This window comes from Paralichthys olivaceus, chromosome 22 (assembly GCF_024713975.1).
Source record: "Paralichthys olivaceus isolate ysfri-2021 chromosome 22, ASM2471397v2, whole genome shotgun sequence".
NCBI classification, from domain to species: Eukaryota; Metazoa; Chordata; class Actinopteri; order Pleuronectiformes; family Paralichthyidae; genus Paralichthys; species Paralichthys olivaceus.
In genome coordinates, this window is record NC_091114.1 from 10,793,051 (window position 1) to 10,817,768 (window position 24,718).

Sequence of the window (24,718 nt, forward strand, 5' to 3'; positions counted from 1 at the left end):
AAGATATGAAATGGTGTGATCTTTATACTGAATCTGGAAAACAACTTGTCTTTAATGACAACAACAAAATGTTCTTACTTGCGGGCCAATGCCACAGAAGATGTATAAGTGAGCCCCTCTCTCCACAACCATGCCAACACTGCTCTGATACATTATGACTCACGTTCTTCAATTTCCGTGGAGTTACAAATGTTCTGAACAGTCTCCATCTGAATAATTTTATACCTATCAAAATGTGAAAAATAGCTTCATATCATTGAGTACCACTGCAGAAAGATGTGCCCATATCCTGTTCCCACTGTGACGCTTTCTTTCAATCCCTGCAATCTAAGAAGTGATAACAGGCTGTAGGTCTGAAACTGTGCCCCCCTCCCACAGACAGTATTTTTCTTTTCGTCATCAATATTCTCATTGGTACACAGTGTAATACACTTTACAACTCATCATCACACCAGTACCATTTTCAGCAAAAAACTCAAGTTCAAATTTAGCTTGTTGAAAGATAAAAATGTCCCATCTGTAACAACTTCTAGTCTGGTTGGACATTATTTTTAGGGCTGGAAGATACGACCAGAAGAAATGATCAAAACAAAACTGTTCATATCAGCATACTGCAGAGATGTTTGATGAAATATGGCTGAATTTCTAATTTGTGATCACAGTGGGGAATAAAATGATTTACTCAAGGAGCCTCAGTCGTCCTTACTTGACTAAATGACTTTATTACTACAAAATGTGAAAAATACAAAAGACACACAGACTAAACACGACAATCCAAGTTAGTTGTGACAATATTCTGTTCCAGACACATTACGCTTTCTACCTCCTAATACAAGAGATATTTTCTGTCGTGAGACAAATAATTCGTATAATTATGGTGTTTCCGGAAGAAACTAAACAATTGTTGACACAGATAATTCGACTCATATTCAAATCATCTCAAAATGTTTTCTTTGCATATCTGCCTTTATGTATATCTACCTTCAGACCAGAACACGCCCATGTATTTACAAAAACCTGTACGACAGCACTCGGGGGTCTGCACAATGCACTATTTAAATCACTTGCGCCAGGAGCTGTTGTTGTCACACCAAAAATGACAGCTTTTGACAGCCAAGCATAACCTATCATCACTCTCTGTAATGGACCAATTAATATGAAAGAGCCGTGGCTCCTTGTTTGTGCCTCCCAATCTCTCCCCAGAGACTCTCATAATGCAGTGATGGATTCTGCCGGGTTCGGACAGGGATGACTACCTTTCTAGGCCACGCTGCTTTGCTTTGCCACCTTCAGTTTGCTGCAGTGATTTATGGGCTCGATTTTGAGTGTACAATAACGTATTTACTTGTGAATAAAAACCTTAACATATAAAAGTGTGTTAAAGCCAAGTATACAGCACCAGAAAATAAAGTTTGTGTACACATGAAATGTCTCAGGTTCATAAAGACAAAAAACATTCTTTTCAAGAATAATCAATATTTCAAATGGAAGTGTAGTTGTTGTTAGACATTTTAATGAAGAACTGTTACATGTTAGCTGTGTCTAAAATCAGGGGCTGCATCCTTATCGAACATTTTTTATAAGTACTGAGCACTTGCAAATGGTGCACACCCTCTCCCACTTTAAAATGTACACTTGGAGTGAGCCAATCAAGAGCAAGATAATCACAAACCCCCACGAAGAGGATTTTATTGAACACCAATTTGTTTTCAATTAACGCCAACATTCCCATTTCTGCCAGTTCCAGGGCACGCAGTGCTGACATGCTACACTCAGCGCTCATTGTGCAAAGACCTCCGATTTGATTAAAAAGTTTTCTAGTGTGCCGTTTCTTTAACAGCAGATTCTTTCTTTAACCCCTGACCCATGGGAAGAGTTCACTTTCGAGTCATTGTGTAAGGTTTTCGAGACGAGGCCCCTGAGGTAACCCTGCCATATCAACAGAGGCACAGCGAGAGGAAGAGGATCACAATGTGCAGCGGGGCTCGGAGGGCCGGGTGACACTTCAGCCTCGATCTGTCAATCAGCCGCCAAAGAAAAGAACATGGAGGAGAAAAAAGAGAAGAGTGCTGGGTACACACTCAGAGACCATCAGCTGGTAAATCAGACGGGAGTGAGTGAGAGACTGTGTGTGTGTGTGTGTGTGTGTGTGTGTGTGGGCTTGAAAAAGTCACCTTAAGTCAAAATCTCTGTTGTCAAAAAGCGGGATCTTTTTCACTGTATCATACGTGTTTTAAACACGTGTGGCTTTCTTGTTTGAGAGAAACATTTCTGTGAATTGCTTCAAAGCATTGGAATAAAATTATTTCTAAAGTGCACAAACATGCAACACAAAAATCCCAGCTAAATATTTTAAATTGGACTATAGTCTGTTCTGATCAAATCCTGATTTCAATTACTAAATGTTCTACAAAAAGGAAAATTAGCTTGCAAATTGCAGTTCGTGAGCCAGCTCTGACCATCCATCAGTGGCCGGGAAGGCAAGTCGTATTTCCTAAAGCACAATAATGCATTAAGTAATGAGACCAGTGAACCAGTAAATATAACTTACAAACATCTAAAGAGACCCTTGGCTGCCAAATTTACCAATTTAATTTGCTCCGAACTCCAGGGCTCCAGTTTCTAATTTGGCCTCGTGCTTGTTGAAGCGAATGTGCAAATGGAGAGCGGAGGAAAAAACTGTGATGTGGTTTCTACTAGTCTTAAAAGAACACATCGATCCAAAATCGCTCACTTTGCAAACATTTACTTCTTGCAAGTGTTTGTAAATAAAGTAAAGTCCCCTGAAATCAAATAAAATAAAGAATATGAAATCAAATGCAAAGTTGATGTCAAGAGATGGATACGATGATGTTTATAGACAACAGTACAAACTAGATTGGATAGGAGCTGAAATCTATCATATGATACATATGTCTCATGCTAAGGGAGGATGCTCACTTCTAAATGGCATAAATTCATCAACTAAAACAAAGCAATAATGGCTGGAAAATGTTTTTTTTGACATTTGTTAGAGCGAGAAAACCACTAAACTTATCACGTCGACAGGGCAAAACACTAACGGCACAGCAGGCTAAGGTTGGTGCAGAAAAACTGCACAGCAGATGCCTGTAGCAGCAGGTGCCATAAACATGTTTGGTCACAACAATATCATAGAGCACAAGCTGCTCATTTAGACCAGGAATACTCTGAGCGCGGCGCATATAAAAGCAAATTAACCTCAACGTCCCTATCAATCAAGTGTGTTAGCTTGCAAGCCAGGTAAGAGCGTGGGAGATACTGACTGCCAGCGCATGTAACCGAGGTGAAAAGTTAATTAAATCTATTAAAACAATATCTACACAAAACAGCCATGAGGCAGAAGCACATTTTTATAAAAAGGTTAGGGCCAGTCTTCCATAATTTGTTTGCAGACCGAGATAACAGACTCACAGCCAGGACACTGGTAATGACAGAAACTGAAAAGCAAATACTAGACAATGGTATGTCAGACCAACACAATGTGTAGAACTTTGTGCTGACTATGGCTCAGCATTTTCATACAGGCCATAGGTGTGTGGAATACATTACAGATAGAGCATTTTCAGTCTTTCTATTTCTCTGGGAACCTTTTTACAGATGTTTCCCAGACAATGTGTCAAAATGACTTTGTGATCCTCTCACTCTTCCCCAGCACCATGAGGATGATATTTCTTGTTTGAATTATTCCCTGGGTAAATAGTGAAAACGTCCTATCTCGCAATGTTAAAAAAAATCCTGAATCCACCCCCTGACCTGCATCCACACCAAAATTGAATGCCTGAATCCCTGGACCATACCAAATCCTTCCACTGCGTTTCGTGGAAATCTGTTCTGTAGTTTTTGTGTAATCTTGCTTACAGACAAACAAAAAGACCCATGGACAGGGGTGAAAACATTAGTTCCCTGGCAGAGGCAACTACACTGAACAGGTAGTGATATACAGCAAAGTCATACAGTCAAAAAGTTTGTTTTTGGTGATATATTACAAATAGAGTTAACATCTGATGACATATGATTCAGACTGGTCAAGAAGAGGCCAAACTACACCTGGGATTACATTGACTATGCCTTTAGCATGACTCCAATAATGTTTAATTGTATTATATAAATATGAAAATGATAAACATATATATATATATATATATATATATATATCATTAAGTTGCATTTAACTATTAATTTTGCTGCAGTCATGTTTTAATTAATTCAACCAGGTAATTTCCATAGCTTTAACATCTTTAACGTCTGTTTTATGTAAAGCACCTGTAGCTGAATTGTAAACTACATAAAAAGTTATATATATATATATATTTATATATATATAACTTTTATATATATATACAAATATTTATATGGTGCTTTAGAGTACACCGATGTAGACAATTTAATGAAACTTATTGTTATATATTGTTTAAAAGGTCAAACTCAACCTAGAAACACTAAAAAAACACTCAAAGAAAAAAATATTCCCAAAGTTATTGGTAGGAACAGGTTTAAAGATTTTGAGGGAAAACCCTAATTACTTTCCTGTTACTACTACTACTATTAATACTACTTGCTGGATGGTAGTAGTAACTTCAGTAGAATTCAGTGTACCTGCTTCTCCCTCCAGAGCAGCACTCCCTCCTCAATCAGCTGCTGCTTGAGTCGCAGACCCTCGTCCAAGGTCCTCATTTGGCCCTCCACGTACGCTCTCTCTCTCTGTCCCAGATTCCTGGAGGAGAACGAGGGAGAGAGGAGGCACAGCCCCATCATTACTGAGAAAAACGTCGGCCACCCCTGCTATGGCCATTGAGATGGCGCGATCCAATTTTTAAGGGCCTGCAATACGGCAGGAATCCAAATGGGAAAATAGAAAAGTAAATAAGATGGGGGCTGATGCTCTGTGGCTGAATTAAATTGTTTTTGAAGTCTGGCAAACACAATAAGAGTGTGTACCTTGTGAAAACATAATGAGATATACTCTGCTTATATATGTTGTTGTGAGGTGAACGGCAGCAAATTCAATAACAGGAGGACTGTCAACAAAAGAAGTGGGTTACTGTATTAGAAGTTACATTTACACAGCGGGCTGCATTTCAGTAACACAGTATGGTCAATGTCGGCGGTGACGCTCGGAGAAGATGATGAATACGAGCTGGCAGGAGCGTTGAGTTCTTATAAGTACTTTTATTCACAGCCAACGATCTGTGTAGTATATGATTTAAATCTTAAAACTAAATTTTCTGCATGAAAAACACCCCAGGATCCTCTGGACTGGGTTATAGAGAGAACAATTTACAGCGGGGGGAAAAGTCTTTATCACGGATGAACTCTTCAAAACAATATTGTGAGGCATTTACTCGACATTACAAGAGACTGTCTGAATCGCATCAAGTCTTTTAAATCACAGTGACACTATGCCCCCTGGTGGCACACTAAATAAAACATGGGCACAGCAAGTAAAGAGTCTATCACGCTGATGCTGTGATAAATGGCCTTATGTTTAAAGTCAAATTGGATAAAAGAAAATCTGACATTGCTCTTAAATGCACTTTTACATAATCCTGCAGTGAATGGATTGGATGAGTATTTATTTCGACAGCTATGCATGGGGCCTCTATAGTGAAAATGTGCACAGGTTATTTTACAAGTATTGATTCTTAGTTTTCAACTGACCAGCAAGTGTTCTGGCAGCGAGCGTGGCTGTTGTATTCATCTGAGGCGTCGCAGCAATCTGGTGAGAGACACAGGAGAAATAGATTCAACGCACAGACAAGAGAATAGAAGAGAATTCAACACATTGACAAGGAGAACTTAGCAATGTGTCTTTATTACCAGCAGCGACAGCTTGGCTGGTGTTGTTTTGTGTGTGTGTGTGTGTGTGTGTGTGTGTGTGTGTGTGTGTGTGTGTGTGTGTGCGTGTGTGTGCGTGTGGGTGTGTCATCATGGCAAAATGTGGTCCTGGCGACACCTAGTGGCAGGAGCTACCACAGGATTATCGGGTTTTGAGCACCTTGGCTGGCGTTTGTGTGTGCACAGATTTTATCACTGCATTAGCATCACAACTGTGCAAGATACCAACGACACACCTGTTAAATTTTACAGGTGTGTAGTTGAAGGCCAGATTCGATGACGGGCACGATAATATAAACATGGGTCGGAGTGTCCACATGGTGACGGGTGTTGGAGTGATCCCATTGGGAGATGGGTCTGTGGTTCTACATATAATCTGTGCATAATTTGGCAAAGTTAATAACAACACATCATTTAGCAGCTTAGCAATAAACTATAAAGCACAATGAAACACAACTAAGAATAAATAATAATTAGTTGAATAATCTTTAGTTGCTCATTTATTTACTTAAATGTGCCTCTAAAATTTAAGAATTTGGCTTCAAGTTTTCGCTTTTCAAACACAAAGCATTTCCATCAATATAAAATTCATAATATTTAATGGAACGTGAAATAATTCCTCTAATTAATATGAAATTATAGTTACAGCCCTGAATTAACGGATCCTAAAAATGATCACATGATTGCACAAAACAAGAACATGTTGTGTGAAATGTTTGTATCAGCACCAAGAGCCGTTAGTCATTAAAGGGCCTATGTTCCCGACTCGCACTAATTGCCTCCACTAATAAAACTGACACATCTGTATTCTCTTCGGTGCAGATAATGATGATCTATCCAGTCACTTTTCATCCTCAAAGCCAGAGATTTGATCTTTGTTTCTGCATGATATCTCTCCCTGCTTCACAAACGGTCTCTTGAGATCTGTCATTTATAAGATCAGCTGCATGGTATTTTGTAAGTGCTCAGATCTGGCTTCATCTCATATGTTTTAACCCAAGAGAGTGGACACAGTGTGAAACTTCTCAATTATCCAGAACCCTGTCGGTGACCGCAGCAATGAGAGCATTTATAGCCCAGAAAAGGAGGTCGGTGAAAAACCTCTCGAAAAACCAGCGGACGAGGAAAACTGACGACGTGTTAGCTATTAAGTGGCTCCATTCAGGGCAGGGTATGAGAAGACAAGTGGGAGGGAAGGAAAGAAGAGGGCTTTGAGATACATTCCCCTTTATGTTCTTTCACTTTTCATTCCTTAATGTTTTTGGGTTGCATGTCGTCAAACGCTGCTGAGAACCCCGGTGACAGAGAGAGGCCATGTTGACTATGGGATGTATTGAATTTATTCGAAGTGGAGGAGAAGAGGAGCTGAATCTACCTGATTGTGGCAGATTTTACAAGAGCGAAAGCCCTGAGGAATAGAACAGGGTGTTTTTCAAGGAACACTGAGGGATGGAAATAAGTGTTTATCTGCAGCTTTTTTTGAATAAGCATAAATTCACAAATGAAATGTGAATGACTCTGCAGTAGACACAGGTTTTTCAGTGATGGATACATGACACTTCACACTGAACACCAAAGCCAGATTTTTGTCTTGATTGATGATTTGATTTTTGTTCAGTTAAAATGTGTCTGTACAGATCCATGTTCTGTTCCAACAAATAAACATTTGTTTTCAAAAAGGCGTTTTTAAAGTATATTCTAAGGAGAGCATTTTTTCATCTGCTACAAACCAATATAAACGTTCTTACCACAGATGCCATCATTGACTCTTGATGATGGGATGTAGTGTGGGCGGAAACCCAGATTGGTGCAGTAGAATCGGCCACGAGGACAAGCTGACGTTCCTGCATGGGACCAGAAGCTGAGGTCAGAATTGCATGGTGTAAGAAAACCCTTTTTATTATACATTCACAGGAGATACATCGTTTTTCAACACAGCAAGAGTCTAACTGTGAGTGAGCTACCCTTTGCATTAACTGCACCTATGAATTAATTCTTATCTTTTTCTCAACATGTTATTCTTTAAAATTATTTTAAAAAATTGTTATGTGTGGTATAGGGCATTTTGTAATTAATATTTCCTAGAAATTGGAATTCATGCTAATTTGACATACTTCAAATAATGTCAAGGTGCGGTCCAGGGATTGTTCACCTTCTTTACACTCCCCACTACTCTGATCTGGCTGCATCACCAATTCATATCTGTGATCAATAATTCTAAAATCTTTCAGTTGAGCCTATAATACAAACAAAATGCACATCTTCGTATCTTCATCCCCTTAGAACAGCGCTAGCATTAAGGGACAATGTGACAGTGACAGGCAGATCATGTGCTTTGGTTTCTCAAAAAAACATTTGCATAAAAAACCAACATACACAACACTACAGCATTGATCATTGAAACCATACTGTCATGTACAGGGTCCTTATTTTATGCTGTGTGTTTTGTTTTGTTCAACTATGATTTTAACTTTTTATTGCCGTTTAGCACTTTGTGGAAAAAGTGCTTTATAGATAAACATAAATTACCTAGAAACCATCCTACGGTAAACATAGAATTCCAAAGTCAGGTTTATTGGATAAATAATCATCTCTTTCTAAACAGTGTACGATTATTAAACAGACAATGAAGCACATTCATCTTGAGATCAAATTTCAGCATATGTATATATATATACATAAATAAGCAGTATTTGCAAATGAAATGAAGCACAAGGTACAGTAATACATTAAAAACAAGTTCAAAAACTCATATGTATAAAAATAACATAATCGTGCAATATCAAATCATAATAATAATGAAAATATAACCTTATTTCTATAGCACTTATCTAAACAAAGTTACAAAATTCTTTGAAATAAGTGATGACATAAAAACAGCTGGCATGTCCTCTCTCCTCAGGGAAGGAGTTCCAGAGCCTCGGGGTCCTGATGCAGGAGCTCGGTGACAGTTACCAACCGTTACTGAGGAACCAGTAGCAAGTATTGGTTGGGAGATCTTCGACTAGCATTTGGAGTTAGTGGCTCTGTTATATAGCCTGAGACCGTGCTAAGCTTTAAAACGTATCAAGTGAATCTTTAAATCAAGGAAGGGAGGCAAGAAGCCCAGACACTGACGTACATAATATAAACAGTGCATTGCATTAGTCAAAGGCTACATCCAAACTTCTACATTTTATTTGAAAGCACAACCAACTTTTTTACATTGTTGTTTCTATATTTGCTTGTGATTTGACTTTTTGCAGCACACATCGATGATGTTTTCTTAATTTGCACGTGTTTTTATTATGTTGAGCTCTCTTGAGCCACCGTAGGGATAACTACTATTTGGAAATGCCTTTTTCAAACCAGAACAAAGTCTTATGGATGCAGACTGTGTGAGAAGAAAAAGGTGAGAAAAAGAAAAGAGCAGCTGTGATCTTGGCTTTATTTCTTAGGTGAAAGTCTAACAGCTTAACAAAGTTATTGTCTTGGTCTGTCAGGAATTAAATACAACACACAGAGAACAGTATTTTATTCGTTTAAAGTAGTCAACACTCACTGGCCCACAGCTCTGTGTTATTACCTGGTTCATCAGAGCCATCGTCACAGTCGCAGTAATCATCGTTCACCTGCTCGAAGGGGATGATTTTAGATCCGTCGATGCACAGAAACGACTTCCTCTCCCTGTAGAAGCGTTTGTCTGTCACACAACAAGAACACAAGTCACACTGCAGCAACAACACAGCCAAACAAAACTAGTGTCTTTATAATTCATAAAAGCTCAGATGTGCAGTGTGTGTGGGGGGGGTCTGTGAGGACACATGGAGCTAGCTTGATGAAAGTACCGTTTGGGATCGAGAACAAACTTTTTTTTTTTTTATTATTGTGTGCACAACTTTTTAAAAAGTGTCCACAGAGACATCATGAGCTTTTGCATTGTGTGGTGTGTGAGCTGTCCCTGCGCAGCTTTCAGTGTGAGGACGCTGCAGCGTTTACTCCGAACGTGTGAGGGGAGCTCGTTAGCTTAAAGCTAACGGTGGGGGGGGGGGACTCACAGGACGAAGAAATCCCTCTTATCTTCCGCGACTCGGCGACGCCACACCACAACATGGCAGCGACCCAAACGTGGAGACGCATGTCCGAGGGCACGAAGCTGCGGAGGGTTTCCCTCCGTCCTCAAAGCAAAACCCTCTCAGACGTGTTTCACACTCGGCGTGTCCGCAGACGACATTTAAATCTGGTCGAGACCACGACTTCCTGAAACAAGCGGTCACGTGACACGAGAGGGACGTTCTACTGGTTGCTTGCGAGGTCCTCCGCGACCAATCACGAGTGAGAAAGGCTTCTGAGGCAAATATATAAAAAAAAAAAGAGAAATATAATTTAAACATTTTAAATAACTGTATTTTTGTGCCTTGTGCTGCAGAATGAATATAATTATTTATTTTCTGGTGTGTTCAATAAGTTTATTAAGTCACACTTTAACCAAATCTTGTTTAACTTTCTTAACTGTGCACTATTCACTGTACATAGTCTCACCCTGCACGATTCTTGTTTTTACACTGTATATATTAGTTTTTATTCCATTCATATTATCCTATTTGCTGTATTCCCTGGACTTAAGTATTATTATCCTTACAGTTAAGTATTGCATGTTACTTATTACTTACTGGTGCAAATTTTTTATTATTGCTGCTGTTATATTGCAAATTCTTCCATTGTGGGACTAATAAAGGCTTATCTTATCTTAGGAACAGCTCATATACAGCAGGTATAGTGGAATAAGACAAGTTGCCTGCATGTAGAAAATTGCAGGATACTAGTTTTCTACACAAGGCCACTTTATTTGGTTTTCAAATTTCAACAACAAAGTAATTCAATGCTTTACAGACAATATAAAAGGCATAGTGACAAATTGTTAAAGCAAAACAAGACAATAACCAAAAATAGGGTTCAAAGGGGAAATTAGAAGAGTAACATGGTGGGTAAAAGATAGAGAAGAAATAAAAGAGTGAAAGTAACAATGTAGTGTTTTCTCTCCGGGGACAGAAAGCAGACTGGTCCCATGACGACCTGAAGGGGTCTAGATGTAGATGTGGATCAGAAATGTGTTTTGGCCCCAAACTATTCATTGCTTTGTAAACCAACAGGATTTATTTTTGACAGAAAGTTTCCTCACAACCAATCATCACCAGTGACATTGTGACATCGTATCATTCCTACGTTCTGTTTATTTCACTATAAAGCAACATTTCAGCTATTTGACCTTTGGACACTAACATTCTGCTCATTCGCTGCATTGTGACGCTTCCATTCTGACATTTGACCTCATATTCCTTCAGCAACTGAAACAAATACTGTGAAGCAACATTAAATCCTCATTTACTTAATTTGATGTTGCCACTTTTTATTATACAAGCTGTAATAAAACTGAAAATGAGCGATGAAAAGTTTTGACACCGGATTCATGGGTTCCTCGATCTTTTCTTCTTCTTCCTAAAACTTAAAGTGCCAAAAGCTCCCAGTACCTCAGCTTTGGTTGTGCACATTAACTTTTACTTTGTGTTATTATTGTGTGGAGCAACAAATGTGTTGATTTTAAGTGTGAATACATCAAGTCCATTGTATAACACAGGATCTGTCCAATTTTAGAAAGGCACAATACAAAGAGTATTGTGACTTGTCCCTACTTGTGTGAATATGTGCTTGAAGGAGAAAAACTTGTATTTATACCAATAGTTGAGGAGTTACTCATACATTCAACATTTAAGTAAACATGAATAAAAATGTACTCAAGTAAAAGTACCATGTTTACTTTTCTACTTGAGTTCAATGAAGTTGCATTTTAATGTAGTTAAAGTATTGAATGTACCTGGAAGTGAAGTTGAAAATAGATAGATAGAATTAAACAAGTGCACCTTTTATTTTTTAACAATTTATTAACAATAAACCATTTTGACAACATTTACAAAATAAAAACGGAATTGTCAGGACGCATAGTTTTCTGTAAGTGGAGGCTCTTGTAAAAAGTACATCAGAAAGACACTTTAGAATATCATAAACTAAAAAAATAAACATTTTCATGTGTTTTTATTATTACTGTCATTTTTCACTGTTCAGTCGTGCGTACAGGCCTGTGTTGCACAGAGACTCTTTGCTCTGCAGGTAGGAAAGGTCACGGAACATGCCTGGGAAAGAATACGAGTCCAGGGGCGGACGCAGTGGAAACACTGGCATCAGTCCTGATGTCATGTACGGTGACACGAAACCTGCAGAGGAGTAGGCCAGCCGTAAAGGGCTGAGGCCGAGGCGAGGGCTGAGGCCGTACATGCTCTCTCCCCCGGCGGCCGGAGGTGCTATGTGGAGCGGGGAGAAGGCGGATTTGTTCCCCATTGCACCGAGCGCTCCGGGCAGTCCCACTGAAGGCCTGAGCGAGTTTGGGTGATTAGACACAGACGAGCTGTCTGAGTCGATCTTGTTTTCTTTGGAGCTCAACACCAGCTCGATGGATTTGACAATGTCACCTTTGCACGTTCTCACCATAGACTCCAGTGTGTCCCGCTTCTGATGCGGGAAAATCTTAGCCATGATGTCGGTGGGGTTGCGCTCCAGGCTCGGGTATATGTCCCGGGATTTGTCCGTCTCGCTCCCTGACTCGGGGTCCGAGGAGGAGAGTGATCTCTGCGGGCTCTCTGTGTGGTCTGAGCGCTGATCGAACACCGGGGATGGACTCGCACTGTCCTCGATGAATGAAGCGGCCGTGCTTGTGTCTTTGCCTGGAGACAACTCCTTGGCACTTGGGGAGGGCAGCCGTGTGGAGTGGGGTGCAAAGAGGGGTCGACCCATGAATCCGTTGTAAAAGTTGTACTTGCCAAGTTTGTCATCTGAAATGTACATGAAAGAGAAAAATTTAGTTTAAAGTCATGTTTGCATCCAAACTGTGCGTAAAATGCGCACAAAGCAACCTTCCAAAATAAAAAACCCTTAATTTGTGTTGTGCATAAAACCAAGGTAGTAACACATAATTGTGAATATAAATTGTGATGATACAAATGACGGTAATCAGAAGTGACTTTTTTATTTTAACTTACCATCCTTTTGCATCTCTGTTCCAAAAACATCAAAACTGGGAGCAGCTGGAGTGTTGCTGGTTGTCGCAGGCACCCCGGGGCCCACAGGTGACCCCTGAGGGATCCCCGCTTCCCCTCCGATCCCTGGACCGGAGTACAAGAGCCTCAGCTCCCGGGCCTCGCTCTCCTCCTGGGCTTGCTGCCTCCTCAGCGCCACCTGCGCGGCCATCACCCGCTGCCGCTCCGCAATGAGGGTGCACTTTGCGCACACGCAATCTCTCCAGCGGCAGAAGCGCTTGTGGCCCTTGAGCGCGGACACTACGCCGTGGTTCCTGCATCTGGCGCACTTCGGGGTGCGCGGGTATCCCCTCTCCAGTGTTGGATTACAAGCCCGGAGGAAGAGAGGCGGAGGGCGCATGAGGGAAGGGGGCACCTGCAAGCCACCGAGCGAGTTCGCGACGAGGCCAAGCGGTCTGATTCTGCTCTCCATTGCCTGAGGGAGCACAGTCTTCCTTCCAATACGGTTATTCAGGTAATGTCATTCAAGGGCCCTCTGTGCGTGAGTGGAGTCTGTACTGCCGCTGGCACCGTGCACCAGCGCGCCTTAAGTGTCTCCTCTCCAGGTGGTTTGACGTGAAATACAACACCCTCGTCACACCCCTTTCCGCTGCAGCCTCTTAAAACCCTATCCTGTCTATTTGCATCCCGGATGAATAGTGGTCTAATCTGATGCTGTTGAACCTATAAACAGCTGCGGTTTGGAGGTAAAAAAAAAAGTGAGGCCTGCTAAAAAACTGGATGATATTTAATTCCACTTTTAAAAGTGGAATCTGCTGGTTGCTGGAATTCCTTTGCTGCAGGACTGACAAAGATTTAATATGCACCAATATGCAAATAAAAAGAAGCAAAGTCAAGTAAAGGAAATCATGTGGCCTCAGGACGGCTACATACAATGACCCCCTTTGGTTTTACCCTGTACTGAACAATGAATATTCCCTGTTAGGATGTTTTTAACAAAACAATGGGCCCCTGACAGCCACAAAAGCAAACAGGTAATTATCTACCTGGTTATTCTGTTGAACAAATTACCTCGACAAAGGACCCATCTGTCAACAAACACTGTAGTGAGATTGGCGGATAACTAATCACACCTTGTCACATGTTTCATTCATTTCTCACCATTCAATTGGGATCCGGTTGCACGCAGCAGATTATCTTACCGTTATTACAGCAACTGGAGCATAATGTGACAAGCACGGTGGCAATCACCAAGGGAAACACATAACTGAACCATTGTTAGCCATTTATACAATGCAATACAATGTAATGCAATCTAAACATCCAATGAAATACAACTGTATTAATGTATTTGAATAAGTTAAGTTGAGTTTTGAGGGTGTGGTAGAAAAATATATCTATTCCATGTGCTCAGAAATAAAAATAAAATACAAAGATGGAGGAATACTAAAAATACAGATGAAGCAGAGCATGTCTAATATTCTCTCCATGTGCCAAGTATCAAACACAAATAATATCTATATCTGCATCACATCATTGTCTATTGTGCTTCAAGTTGGGGGTTTTTCTGTCTGTGTACTGTATACAAGCACATTTCTGAGCAGTCACGTGTAGGCAGACTCTAAAACAATAAATAAAATGTGAGTACTGGTCGTATTCAAAGCTATCAGACATCCCCTGATCATCTTTAGCTGTAAGAGCGAGACATCAGTGGCTTCCTCCGCTCTCCCTGTAGATCAGCCTCCACTAGATTCCCCCTGAATAATGGATGTGGGTTAAAGAGGTTGTGGGTGGAAGCACTCAAGCCCCTCGTGGCGTTTTATGGAGATAATGATTCTCTGAGGGGCATCGCTGAGGAACATGTGCTGCAACACAGGCCAGAAAAAAGGCTGTGAGTGCAATACACAATGATTTGATGCAGATATTATTCATCATGTATGTTTTACTTAGACTGTGAGGTGTTTCAGCTTCCTGGTAAAAGAAGCTTGCTGTTCTGGAAACCAAACTTAATGAGTGACTGCCGCTACTTTTCCCACCTCTTCTTTGCACGGACGCCTGCTCCATCAGTCCCTAAGTGATGGATCTTATCAGCAGACCTGTGCCTCCCTCCTTTGCAGCAGGGGAAGATGTACTCTGCAGATCTGCACACAAAGTGCATAATGCATATTGCACAAAAAAACTATCTCTGGTCTTGTGTGTGTCGTAACAACAGCGTCCTGATGATGACTTTTTGAGAAGCGAATTTCCAAAAGATGCAACTGAAGTTACGACCTCTCCTGATAGACAGGGGTTGGTACAGACTCAGTATGAGTATGAGTATGCAAGTGCGTATGCTTGGAACATAAATAAATTCCAGTGATGCAGATGCAGATGCAGCGTGGACGCACATGCAGCTTTTATCACTTCATCCACTGTGAAGAGGAATTCCAGGTTTGGATTTTGTGGCTGGCAAGTTTATCCAGGCACATAAAGCTGCTCTCACCTGGATTTATACGGACCAGTTGCAGCTTTTCAGCAAAAGCATGGTACACGTGTGTTTCTCTGTATATTGAGATCAAGTTTAGACTCATATTCTATCTACCTAGGCGAGGTAAGCCTGTATAAATTGGATTATAGATAAAAGCCTCCTTGTTATATTTACTCATTTACCGGCTCTTGTGTTTTCCTCTGGATCATTGGATCACAAGGCCAAGCCAGGCTGGTTGTTTAAAGTGCCTTCAGTCGAAAATGGGATTTCTCAACTACAGTGTGCTAGTTGATCATAAACGAATCTACAGGAAAAGTAGACCACACTGTTATCTTTAGCAAAACCATTCGTCCAGTTCCATGGTTTACATGGAGGATGTGTTTTAAAGTCTTTTGTTCCCCTACCAACATCACCCCTAACAGAACGGAGGGACTATCAGGTATAAGAGAAGTGCGAGTAGATATGGCCAGACAGTGTCTTAATTGTGTTCCTAACAGATCTGCTCATGTCAGATATGGTGTTTCATCACAGCCATGCGCCTCCGAGGACAGGGCTTTATCAGTGCAGCTTCTTATCTGACACAAGGTGGCTGCTAATCTACTCACAAATCTCACAAAACCTGATTATGTCTCCCACTGTCAGAGAGATGGAGGGAGGGAGGGAGGAGAGGTGAGAAGGTAAGGCAGAGAGGAAGAGTCATTTAACTATAATTCATGGCATCTAGACACATTCTTTTCTTATATACTGTCTATAAAATCAATATATATTTTAGCATTTATCAAATATTTGGATCTTCGCAAGCAGTTCCAAGTTTTCATTTTTTTATTGTCAACTCTCACATGACTCGACCTGGGCATTGGAAACATTTCAGCATCTCCAGTTTCACCAATGCAGCATTGTTTCTGAATATGCAGCTCTCACGTTACAACCGATTCCCCCTTTCTTCCAGTACGTGAAGGGTCTTGACCTTTGTGTGTTTGCTTTCTCATCTGTCACTTCACACCCTTGTCAGTCAAGTGCCAGACAGTAGCCTCCACTTCACTGGTGACGCCCGAATGGCCACCAATGACAGCCAGCAGGTTGCTCCGGTTGCTGCGATTGAAAATAGAAACACGTATTTATGTGAATGTAACTTTCTCCCCACTGTTGCACTTTTATACCACTGACACTTTGATGTGTTAAAGCTCCAGGGCTAAAAATGCGATGTACGTGGGCTCAGCGGAGTTTCAACAAGCGACTTTGCTTTTAGTGGAGCTTTTATGTTTACGTTTTTATTTTTGTGCCCGGGGATGTTGATTGTTGTGATGCCATTGTGGTGTGCATATTGGACTGGGTTTTCTCGATTCTAACTATTTAAAAAAAAAAAAGGAAATGCACAAGGTAATGTAACAATCCTCTTGCAACTAATGTAAAGGAGTGTAATTGCTTAAAAAATATTGTTTGGGATGTTTTTTGCATTTTGGAAATTTGACTTAGATGATCTTCTATCCTGAAAATTGTACTATGGGTGTTTTTTTTGGATGCTACACCAAACATTCTTATAGTGGAGTGTGTTTCCCAGAAAAGACAACGGGCATCTTGTTTCACAGGCCATGCACACAGAGGGGAAGCATCCATATTACACTTGCACACACCTGTTCATTTCAATAAATGGGACAATAGATTTTTTTTACCTGCCTCTCCATTTCTACAATCTCTACTATCTTCTGCCATCTTCTAGTCCCCTATTCAAAACTCCTCCATTTACTCTCTTTCTCCTCCTCTCACACCTTTACTGGTGGTCTGAGTCTGGTAGGTATCCATCAGGGCCCCTCACTTAGCCCTGGGATGCCTCAGCGCCAGTGAACAATGGTGGGCCGAAGACAGCCAAGTTTGCTCATGAGCACTGTGTGTGGATGTGTGTGTGTGTGTGTGTGGAAGTAGGTGGGAGGGTTGTGTGTGCACCCATGTGTGTACCTGTTTTAATCATGCATATTACATCTGCATCAACACGGTGCATCTATAAGGAAATGCAGGTTCATTTGTACATACTGGCTCACTGTGCGTGTGTGTGTGTGTGTGTGTGTGTGTAGGGAACATTAGTAGTCTGAAAGGTTCTGGTCAGATGCCCATGAATGCAACCTTCACTGTCTAAACAGGTTAGGATTGAACCCTGAGAGTTCCTCATTCTGCACTCACTGTGGCTACACTCTCTGTTTGTTTCCTGTCAAAGACACTTCTCGATTCAACAATACACTTGCAAAGAAAGCTTTGCAGCTCAACAATGCATAACTCAGTGGCAGACAAGCACACCCCTCGGTGGAGGATTTAAAGAATCAGGTTTCTAAGTGTGTTTTTTTATAAAAATGTGAAACTTGACAGAGAAGCTAAAAGGACATCAACAGTGAAATGAATGTTTTAATGATAGAAGCAGTGTGGGAAAGAATCCTCTGTTGGTTAAAATCCAAATATGAATATGCACTTTAGAAATCTCTTCAGTGAACAGTGAGATTTCACAATGTCTGAGGAGATTGACAAGTATTCAATGATTTATGAGTTATGAAGTTTTTCTAAAAAGTTTTAGATTTGTAAGTGTCGACATTTCAATGGCTTCAAAAGGAGCTGAGCAGATAAACTCCAACACTCTCACCTCTGGTCCAATGCACATGTATGAAACCTAAAGAAACAGAGAATCTCCCGACTCATTCTCCCAAACAAATAGACAAACAGCCAGACCTCCAAGGTGTTGTTTACTCTGACTCGAGTCGAAAGATCTGTCGTCATCCTAATGGGAAATGAACTCTGGCTCATTTCTGTTTGCTGGAGGGATTTGTCTCAGCTGTGAGGGTCTTCTGATGTCTGCCGAATCAGATTAAGAGAGTTAAAATCCTGGCTGAGCACAAAATCCGACGTTAACCTCCGAGAAAGTTACACAATGTCAGCAGGGAAGAAACTTAACTATGTTTATGAGTTATCATTCTTTTGGGCCACACATTTATGGTGACCTCACAAAGTTGTTATAGCAAATATGTTATTGTATAGCCAGGAGATGCAGAACGACATTAGCCAGTGAATGTATTTGAACAATATTTACATTTCTTTTAGCTCCATTTTAGTCTCCACCACCTCAGACAAAATCTGTTTTAAATTATTGGCCAAAAATACTTTCTACAAATAATGAAAGGCAATTTGTTGTTAATATAGGCAAATGGATTAAAGGCCGAGTTTATAGTTTATATACAACCTTAAAAAAGTTGTATTGGAAATGTTCAATGTGTGTTGTCATACCTGTTACAGATTAATCGCGTCAGTGTTGCAATAAGCCACAGTGACACAATCTCAGACACGTCCAGATTGCAGTAACAGTTGAGAACAAAACGGCAAACATGGAAAGGAAGCGGTGAAGCATAAAGAAGGAGGCGAGTGCGCTATCAGATGAACACGGTGGACAGGAAGAGACATCAGCCCCGTACATCTCTGCCAGGGTGTTATGGGAAAATATTCCAGGCTTTCAGTTACAGACAATAACAGCTTGGAAATTGTTAAACATTGTCTCTGATAGCAACTGGCATCTGCACACAGATCAGATGAGAGTGGCTGCTGAGATTAGGGCAAACATGAGACCTGCCAGAGAGGCCGACACATTTCGGAAGAGGGTTGTGTGCATGCAGAAAGGTTTGCAGACAATAGTATATATATATATATATATATATATATATATATATATATGTTATTCCACAATATATGTTTTATGACATAAGGTATATGTTTTATGGGTTTAAATATTACTGAAAAAAAATGCCATTCCAGTATGTAACGAAACAAAATTAACCATTTGTGAACAGGTGTATTTTACTTCTGCGCAGCCAAATTCCAAAAGGTCGTAGAAGCAACCTTGCTGTGAAAATAAATACTTGAAATTCTGAGCAATGTCTTCACCCCTAGCACCCATGTCACCACAATAGTGTCCATTTCTCGTAAAAGGAACAAGTAAGATGTGATAAATCTGTTACAGTTGAGCAGAGAGATGAAAATGCTTCCTTCATTTCTATCTGTCATGACCTGACTTGGCATCATATTGAGTTGCAGAGAAGCACATACACTGGCATTTACAAGGTCACGTGTTTGATTAGACAAATAAACTGCCAGAAATTGCAACAAGAAACACATTGTGAGATATTTATACTGTGGAATAAAACTTACAAAAACAATATTTTTAACATCACTTCATAAAAATCTTTATTATTACTCTCATTTGGGAAGTTTTCTTCATAACAATGAACTTGTAATTTATTTCAAAAGTAAACAAAGTAAGCCAGGACTTAAAGGACTCTAATGATGTCATCAAGAAGAAAACACAGTATGGATACACTAGATATTGTAGCTTAACTTATTCTACTTGTTTTCCAATATTATAAATAAATATAAATATATGTTGGATCTTTTTAAATAGCATTTACTCATTAATGTTGCAGAATAAGATGTACAAAATATATAACTGCACATTTAAAGAGGAATATCCACATTTTAAACAAACTTAGTTTGATGAGATTTCTAAATGTTTGAGGATGGAACAGTTCCTCTATTGAGTTTTCTTGGTCAGTTCATCATGCATATCATTATGTTATTACTAAACTAAATTAACAACCAATTCATACCGTGACTTTTAAACACTTTCATGCACAGCTAAATGTATTTGTGATGTGAAAACTGCTATCAAATAAGTGCATCTTTAACATTTCCTTGACTTTTGCAGAATATAACATTCGTTGACAACAAAGATCGTGATTTGAAGTAAGATGTGTTACCATGACACATAATGTATTTGGCACCAAATCACAGCGACATGCATCTACATGGACTGACACCTGGATGTGGTTCAAAATCACTGGGAACCACAGCCAGTCAGCTACAGAGACAGAGGAACTGATAACAACACACAGTGCAGTCTATTCACAAGTAGAGACTGCAAAATGCTGGCTGCATGCAGATTCAACTCAGATAAAGGATAAATACAAAATAAAGTGCTGACCACAGGTGTGAACAAAGCACCACTTTCAAAAACATTTCCAAACGGGGGGCTCGGTGGATCTCTGGGGGACTTTTTTGAAGATCTTACTCCTTCTCATCTACAAAACCGAAGATAAATGGGATCTTTTTATCAGTTTAGATGTTGTATAATTGTACAACAGGAGTCCCAACATCAGTGCGGGCTTTAGAGTCTAAGAACTGCAACCTTAAGTTCACAGGCTGCAGGAATATTATCTGATCATAACGCCCTGAATCCTAAACATAGCTTATCGTTGCCATCGTTCACATTTTGGTTAAGATCCTCATGAAGCTTTAGAGAATGTGAGCGAGTCCGACAACTTATTTGAAGTTATAGAACTGTTTATACACTTTATAAAGCTTTGATAAAAACCACTTGTATTGTGTTATACCATCTGACTTTATAATACTTTTTGGAAAGCATATGAGTAAGCTTGTCTAAATCTATCAAGCAATTTGCAAGAAATTCAAAACTCCACTGTAATTTGAGAATCTTAAGCGTCAAATGTGAACGATTAAAACATGAGGCATGCAACAGTCACCAGTGTTTCCTGTCTAACAGGCCTCTGGAATGTTTTAGGGTTTTGTGTTCCAGCAACAGAGCAGGTTAAATCTTTATTTAACCAGTAACATGATTCTCATGTCGTCATTTCAGCTTCACACTAGAGGTGGAAATTCTTCAATGGATCGCTAAAAGCCTTTGCACTAGCATTAACAGTAATGTACAATAAAAGATCATCTGCATATCGTGTAATGTTTGGCCCATGAAATTAACTTCAGCCGCAACAGCGATTATGTTAATGAAGTACAGAGTCTCATTAATACTGAATATTGATAGACTTGTGTCTAAATGTGTAAAAATATTTTCCCTGCAGTGTCTAGTCTTGGTCTAGTTCTGTGGTGTGCCCTCTACTGGAATCCTCCTGTAACACGTAGTACCTAAGCAAGTATATGAACAATAACGTTCACAACGCGACCTACCCGTTTATTCATGGAACTCAAAGTGCATCTAGTAAAAGATCATTATCTAGGTGTTGACACCAATGCAGTAACCCAACCCATAATATTTGGTACCCAGTCTGACTGTGTCATTTCCTCACTATCTTTAATTTCCTGTGTCACTGCAACTATCGGAAAAAAAATATTAAAAATGAATGAGCGCGGTCTCTCCCTAACATTGACCTAAAGTCAAAATCCAAATGGAAACCTTGTTTTCAGAGTTACACACCTGTAAAGAAAAACATCTCTGTGTCAAACCCCTGACACTCAGGGTCACTGCACGGTCAGATGTGGTGTTCGGAGGAGCTTCTAATTTTGGGATCAGGGCTTAATGAGAGGACGAGAAAACAACCTGCTGGTGAGAACGAGGGGGACGGCCCCAGAGACGACGCGTATGGGGAAGGGACACAAAGGACAGCTTAGAGGACCTCTGATGTCACCCCAGCACCAGCAGAGCGGCCCATTGAAACCAAAGTGCCTCTGCTGTTTTGCTTTTGTCTGATTCTTGTCAAGCCCGTCCCTCTACTATAATAATGACTCCTTTGACAAGTGAATAAGTTCATCTGGGCTTTAATATTTTGATTTGCTTACACGTGTTTGTATCAATGGCCAGCCTCAGTGATTAGCTTTTTCTACGAGCACCTGAACATAGATGGAAATAAATTAAAAGAAAAGTTGTGGAATATTTCATGGTAGAGATTATTAAATACCGATGTATCTAACTCCAGAAGAAGTATTGTAATTAGCCTTTAGCCCATTAAGCTTAATAAGTTCGTACCTGTGTTCTATTTCCCCTCTGAATAGAAGGATTAAGTTTTTATCCTGAAATTTGACAGATTTGCTTTTCCCTCAAGACGTAGCTTTGATCCTCTCAGGTAGGCAGGGGGTACGGGAGTTTACAAAGAGATGACCGCCCCCTGATGGGAGAATTGTTTTTACCCCAGCTGTGATTTGCTTGTGCTGCAACATCTAATTCCTCACACTATTTTGTCAAATCAATGCCCGGACTTTGTCTCATTAAGGCCGACCTGGTTTCCTATAGAAGGCAGGGTGCTTTAGCCCCCCGACGAGGGCGGCACGCTGAGGCTGCCCCTCACAACAAAACAACACACCACTCCACAGCAGCATGACACTTCCTCGACCAGCAAATGAGATGAAAGCTTTAAACCATGAAAATAGTGGTTTCCAAAGGCTTCTGAAGCCCCCGCTGCCCCGCTGGCTCAAAATAAAGACGGGCCGTCCACCTGCAACAAAAGCTGAACACAACAGGGAGAAACATCAAAGTGTGATTTCATCAGAAAGAAAGCACCGATTTGTTGGGATGAGCCCACAGAGAAAAATGCAGGTGAATTTTCAGGTAATAGCACATTGCTGTTAATCGCAACAGTTGGTTTGTGTTTCTAACTTCTCTTCACTATGACACCTTTCATTAGAGTGTTAACCAAACTTTCCCCTCCTGCAGTGTTTCCACAGCTTCTGTTGCCAGGTGGGGTGCAACACAACACATTTTACATCACATGTCAAAATCACAGTTTTTAATTACATTTTGCCTGGAAGTAAATTAAGATCCACATTTTGGAACTGATTTGTTGCATAATTTAAACGTGGCTTGTTCATTTCCTGGCGACTGGCACGGAGGGTTTCACACAAATCTTTTAATGTACAAACCAAATTTGACCATGAAAATGAACTCACTCTGAAGGTTTTTATGAATATAAACTATATATATAATTTTATTTTAAATTCAACTTATGCGTTGAGGTTTAGCTTGATGTTGAGGTCTCCTGAGCCAGTGTGCGTTTTTCAGCCTCAAACGTGCAGCTGTGAAAGAGGTGATTTTCGACAACAGCACTGCTTTTGTTCTCGGAGCACAGGTGGATTTACCTGACCGTGTGCAATACGATCGCACTTTGATCCGAGTACAAATGCAAAGAACAAGCTTAGGTTTAATAAGGTGTGAAATTCCTTCAACAAGGACCTTTTTGTGGCACTCGGAAGAAACGCTACCCCCTAAAGAAAATGACGTTGTGTCTTTGAAAGTCAAACCGAGAGGACAAAGCTTCAATAGAGGTCAATCCAATATCAATATATTTTAAAGTAAAAAAAAGCAATAAAGTATATCCACAAACTGTTCCCCTTTATTTAACTTTGATCTATTATCTAGAGATTTTTACTTCCATGCAACATAATCTACTTTCTTCTTATCCATGTGCACATATGGCGGACAGTGGATAAGAATCAGTGCAGTTGTTTTGGGACACATTAGTCATGCGTTCTCAGCACAGGAATGCAGATATTTCTAGGATATTACATTGAGGATTTCAAAAATACCATGTTCATGATCACACTGGTAATCAGATTTTGCCATGCACGTGGATGTTTATTCGGTGGGCTGCGGTGAAGTGTGGGAGTCAGAATGCAGCACATTCCCCAGTTTAAGTAGTGTATAGGCGTGTGAGTAGAGGCGCGTGATAACAACAATCAAACAACGATAATCTCAATTAGAAATCACTTGAATTTACTCAAACATATCATTGCTTTAAAAGATGTCCGCTGCTCGAACTGCAGCCTGATCTCATTTCACTCAATGTAATTTTAAGCTCTGAGTCATTTTCTAGATCCATTTCCTGCCCAACACTGATGAGCAGTGAATTCCATCCATCTCAAGACGTGCAATGTCATGCAAGTGTACAAATGTGGGGTTCTGTTTGCATGTGACACATGCTCCAGAGATCCCGATGTAATGAATAATTTACAGCTGCAGGAAAAATGAGGGCAGACAAAACTTTGCGTGAGTAATTACACCAGTGGACTCATCGGCATTAGGGAGAGTGTGCGGAGTATAGCTCAGTTTTTTCCGCTTGGAGACGTAGCAAAATTATGCAGCCGCACAATCAGAATGTTTACAAGCAAATCACTCTCTGAGGTATTTTTTTAAATTTTCTCCTGCATGCAACAACTGACTTATACAGCTATTGTGCAGAGATTTGGAAACGTGAGAAATGTTGTCCCACATTTTTTTTTTATCCATGGGCAAGTTTTAATTCTCTCAGCTCCCAGCATGCCTGTATTCCTTCCACCTGACTGTGCTCTTTGGTCAACGCCGGTGTGCCTGAGTGACCGTACACTGGTTCAGGCACCTTTTCAGGGGGCTCTATTTTCTAGGTGATTGACTCTGAAAAACAAACAGCGTAATCCCCAAATGTTTCCCCTGTTGTTTGAGGGAGGGCTGCTGAGACCCGGGGAGTCCTGCCTGGCTGTATGCGTGTCATGCTGGGCATTAAGAGCGGTGGGAGGA

The 24,718-nt window shown here is 40.4% G+C and overlaps 2 protein-coding genes across 12 annotated transcripts in view; both read right to left on the reverse strand.

Annotated features, from left to right (window-relative positions):
* Positions 1 to 10,115, reverse strand: part of LOC109634699 (glucosidase 2 subunit beta-like) — a 169,574-nt gene extending 159,459 nt beyond the window's left edge. For all 11 annotated transcript variants that reach the window (XR_011239897.1, XR_011239898.1, XR_011239894.1 and 8 more), the window contains exons 1-5: positions 9,894 to 10,115; positions 9,422 to 9,538; positions 7,605 to 7,700; positions 5,680 to 5,737; positions 4,618 to 4,735 (exon numbers count right to left, since the gene is read on the reverse strand). Coding sequence is in view for 2 of the 11 variants with exons in the window: in XM_020095387.2 (XP_019950946.1) it covers positions 4,618 to 4,735; positions 5,680 to 5,737; positions 7,605 to 7,700; positions 9,422 to 9,538; positions 9,894 to 9,975 (471 nt within the window). In the remaining 9 variants the exon portion in view is untranslated. The remainder of the gene's footprint in view (positions 1 to 4,617; positions 4,736 to 5,679; positions 5,738 to 7,604; positions 7,701 to 9,421; positions 9,539 to 9,893) is intronic.
* A 552-nt stretch (positions 10,116 to 10,667) lies between these two features.
* LOC109634771 (doublesex- and mab-3-related transcription factor A1) lies at positions 10,668 to 18,931 on the reverse strand. Its single transcript, XM_020095459.2, has 2 exons — positions 12,930 to 18,931; positions 10,668 to 12,722 (listed from the first exon to the last, which is right to left on the reverse strand). The coding sequence occupies exons 1-2, from the start codon at positions 13,396 to 13,398 to the stop codon at positions 11,941 to 11,943; spliced, it is 1,251 nt and encodes a 416-aa protein (XP_019951018.2). The 5' UTR covers positions 13,399 to 18,931; the 3' UTR covers positions 10,668 to 11,940.
* Between the last annotated feature and the right edge of the window lie 5,787 nt (positions 18,932 to 24,718).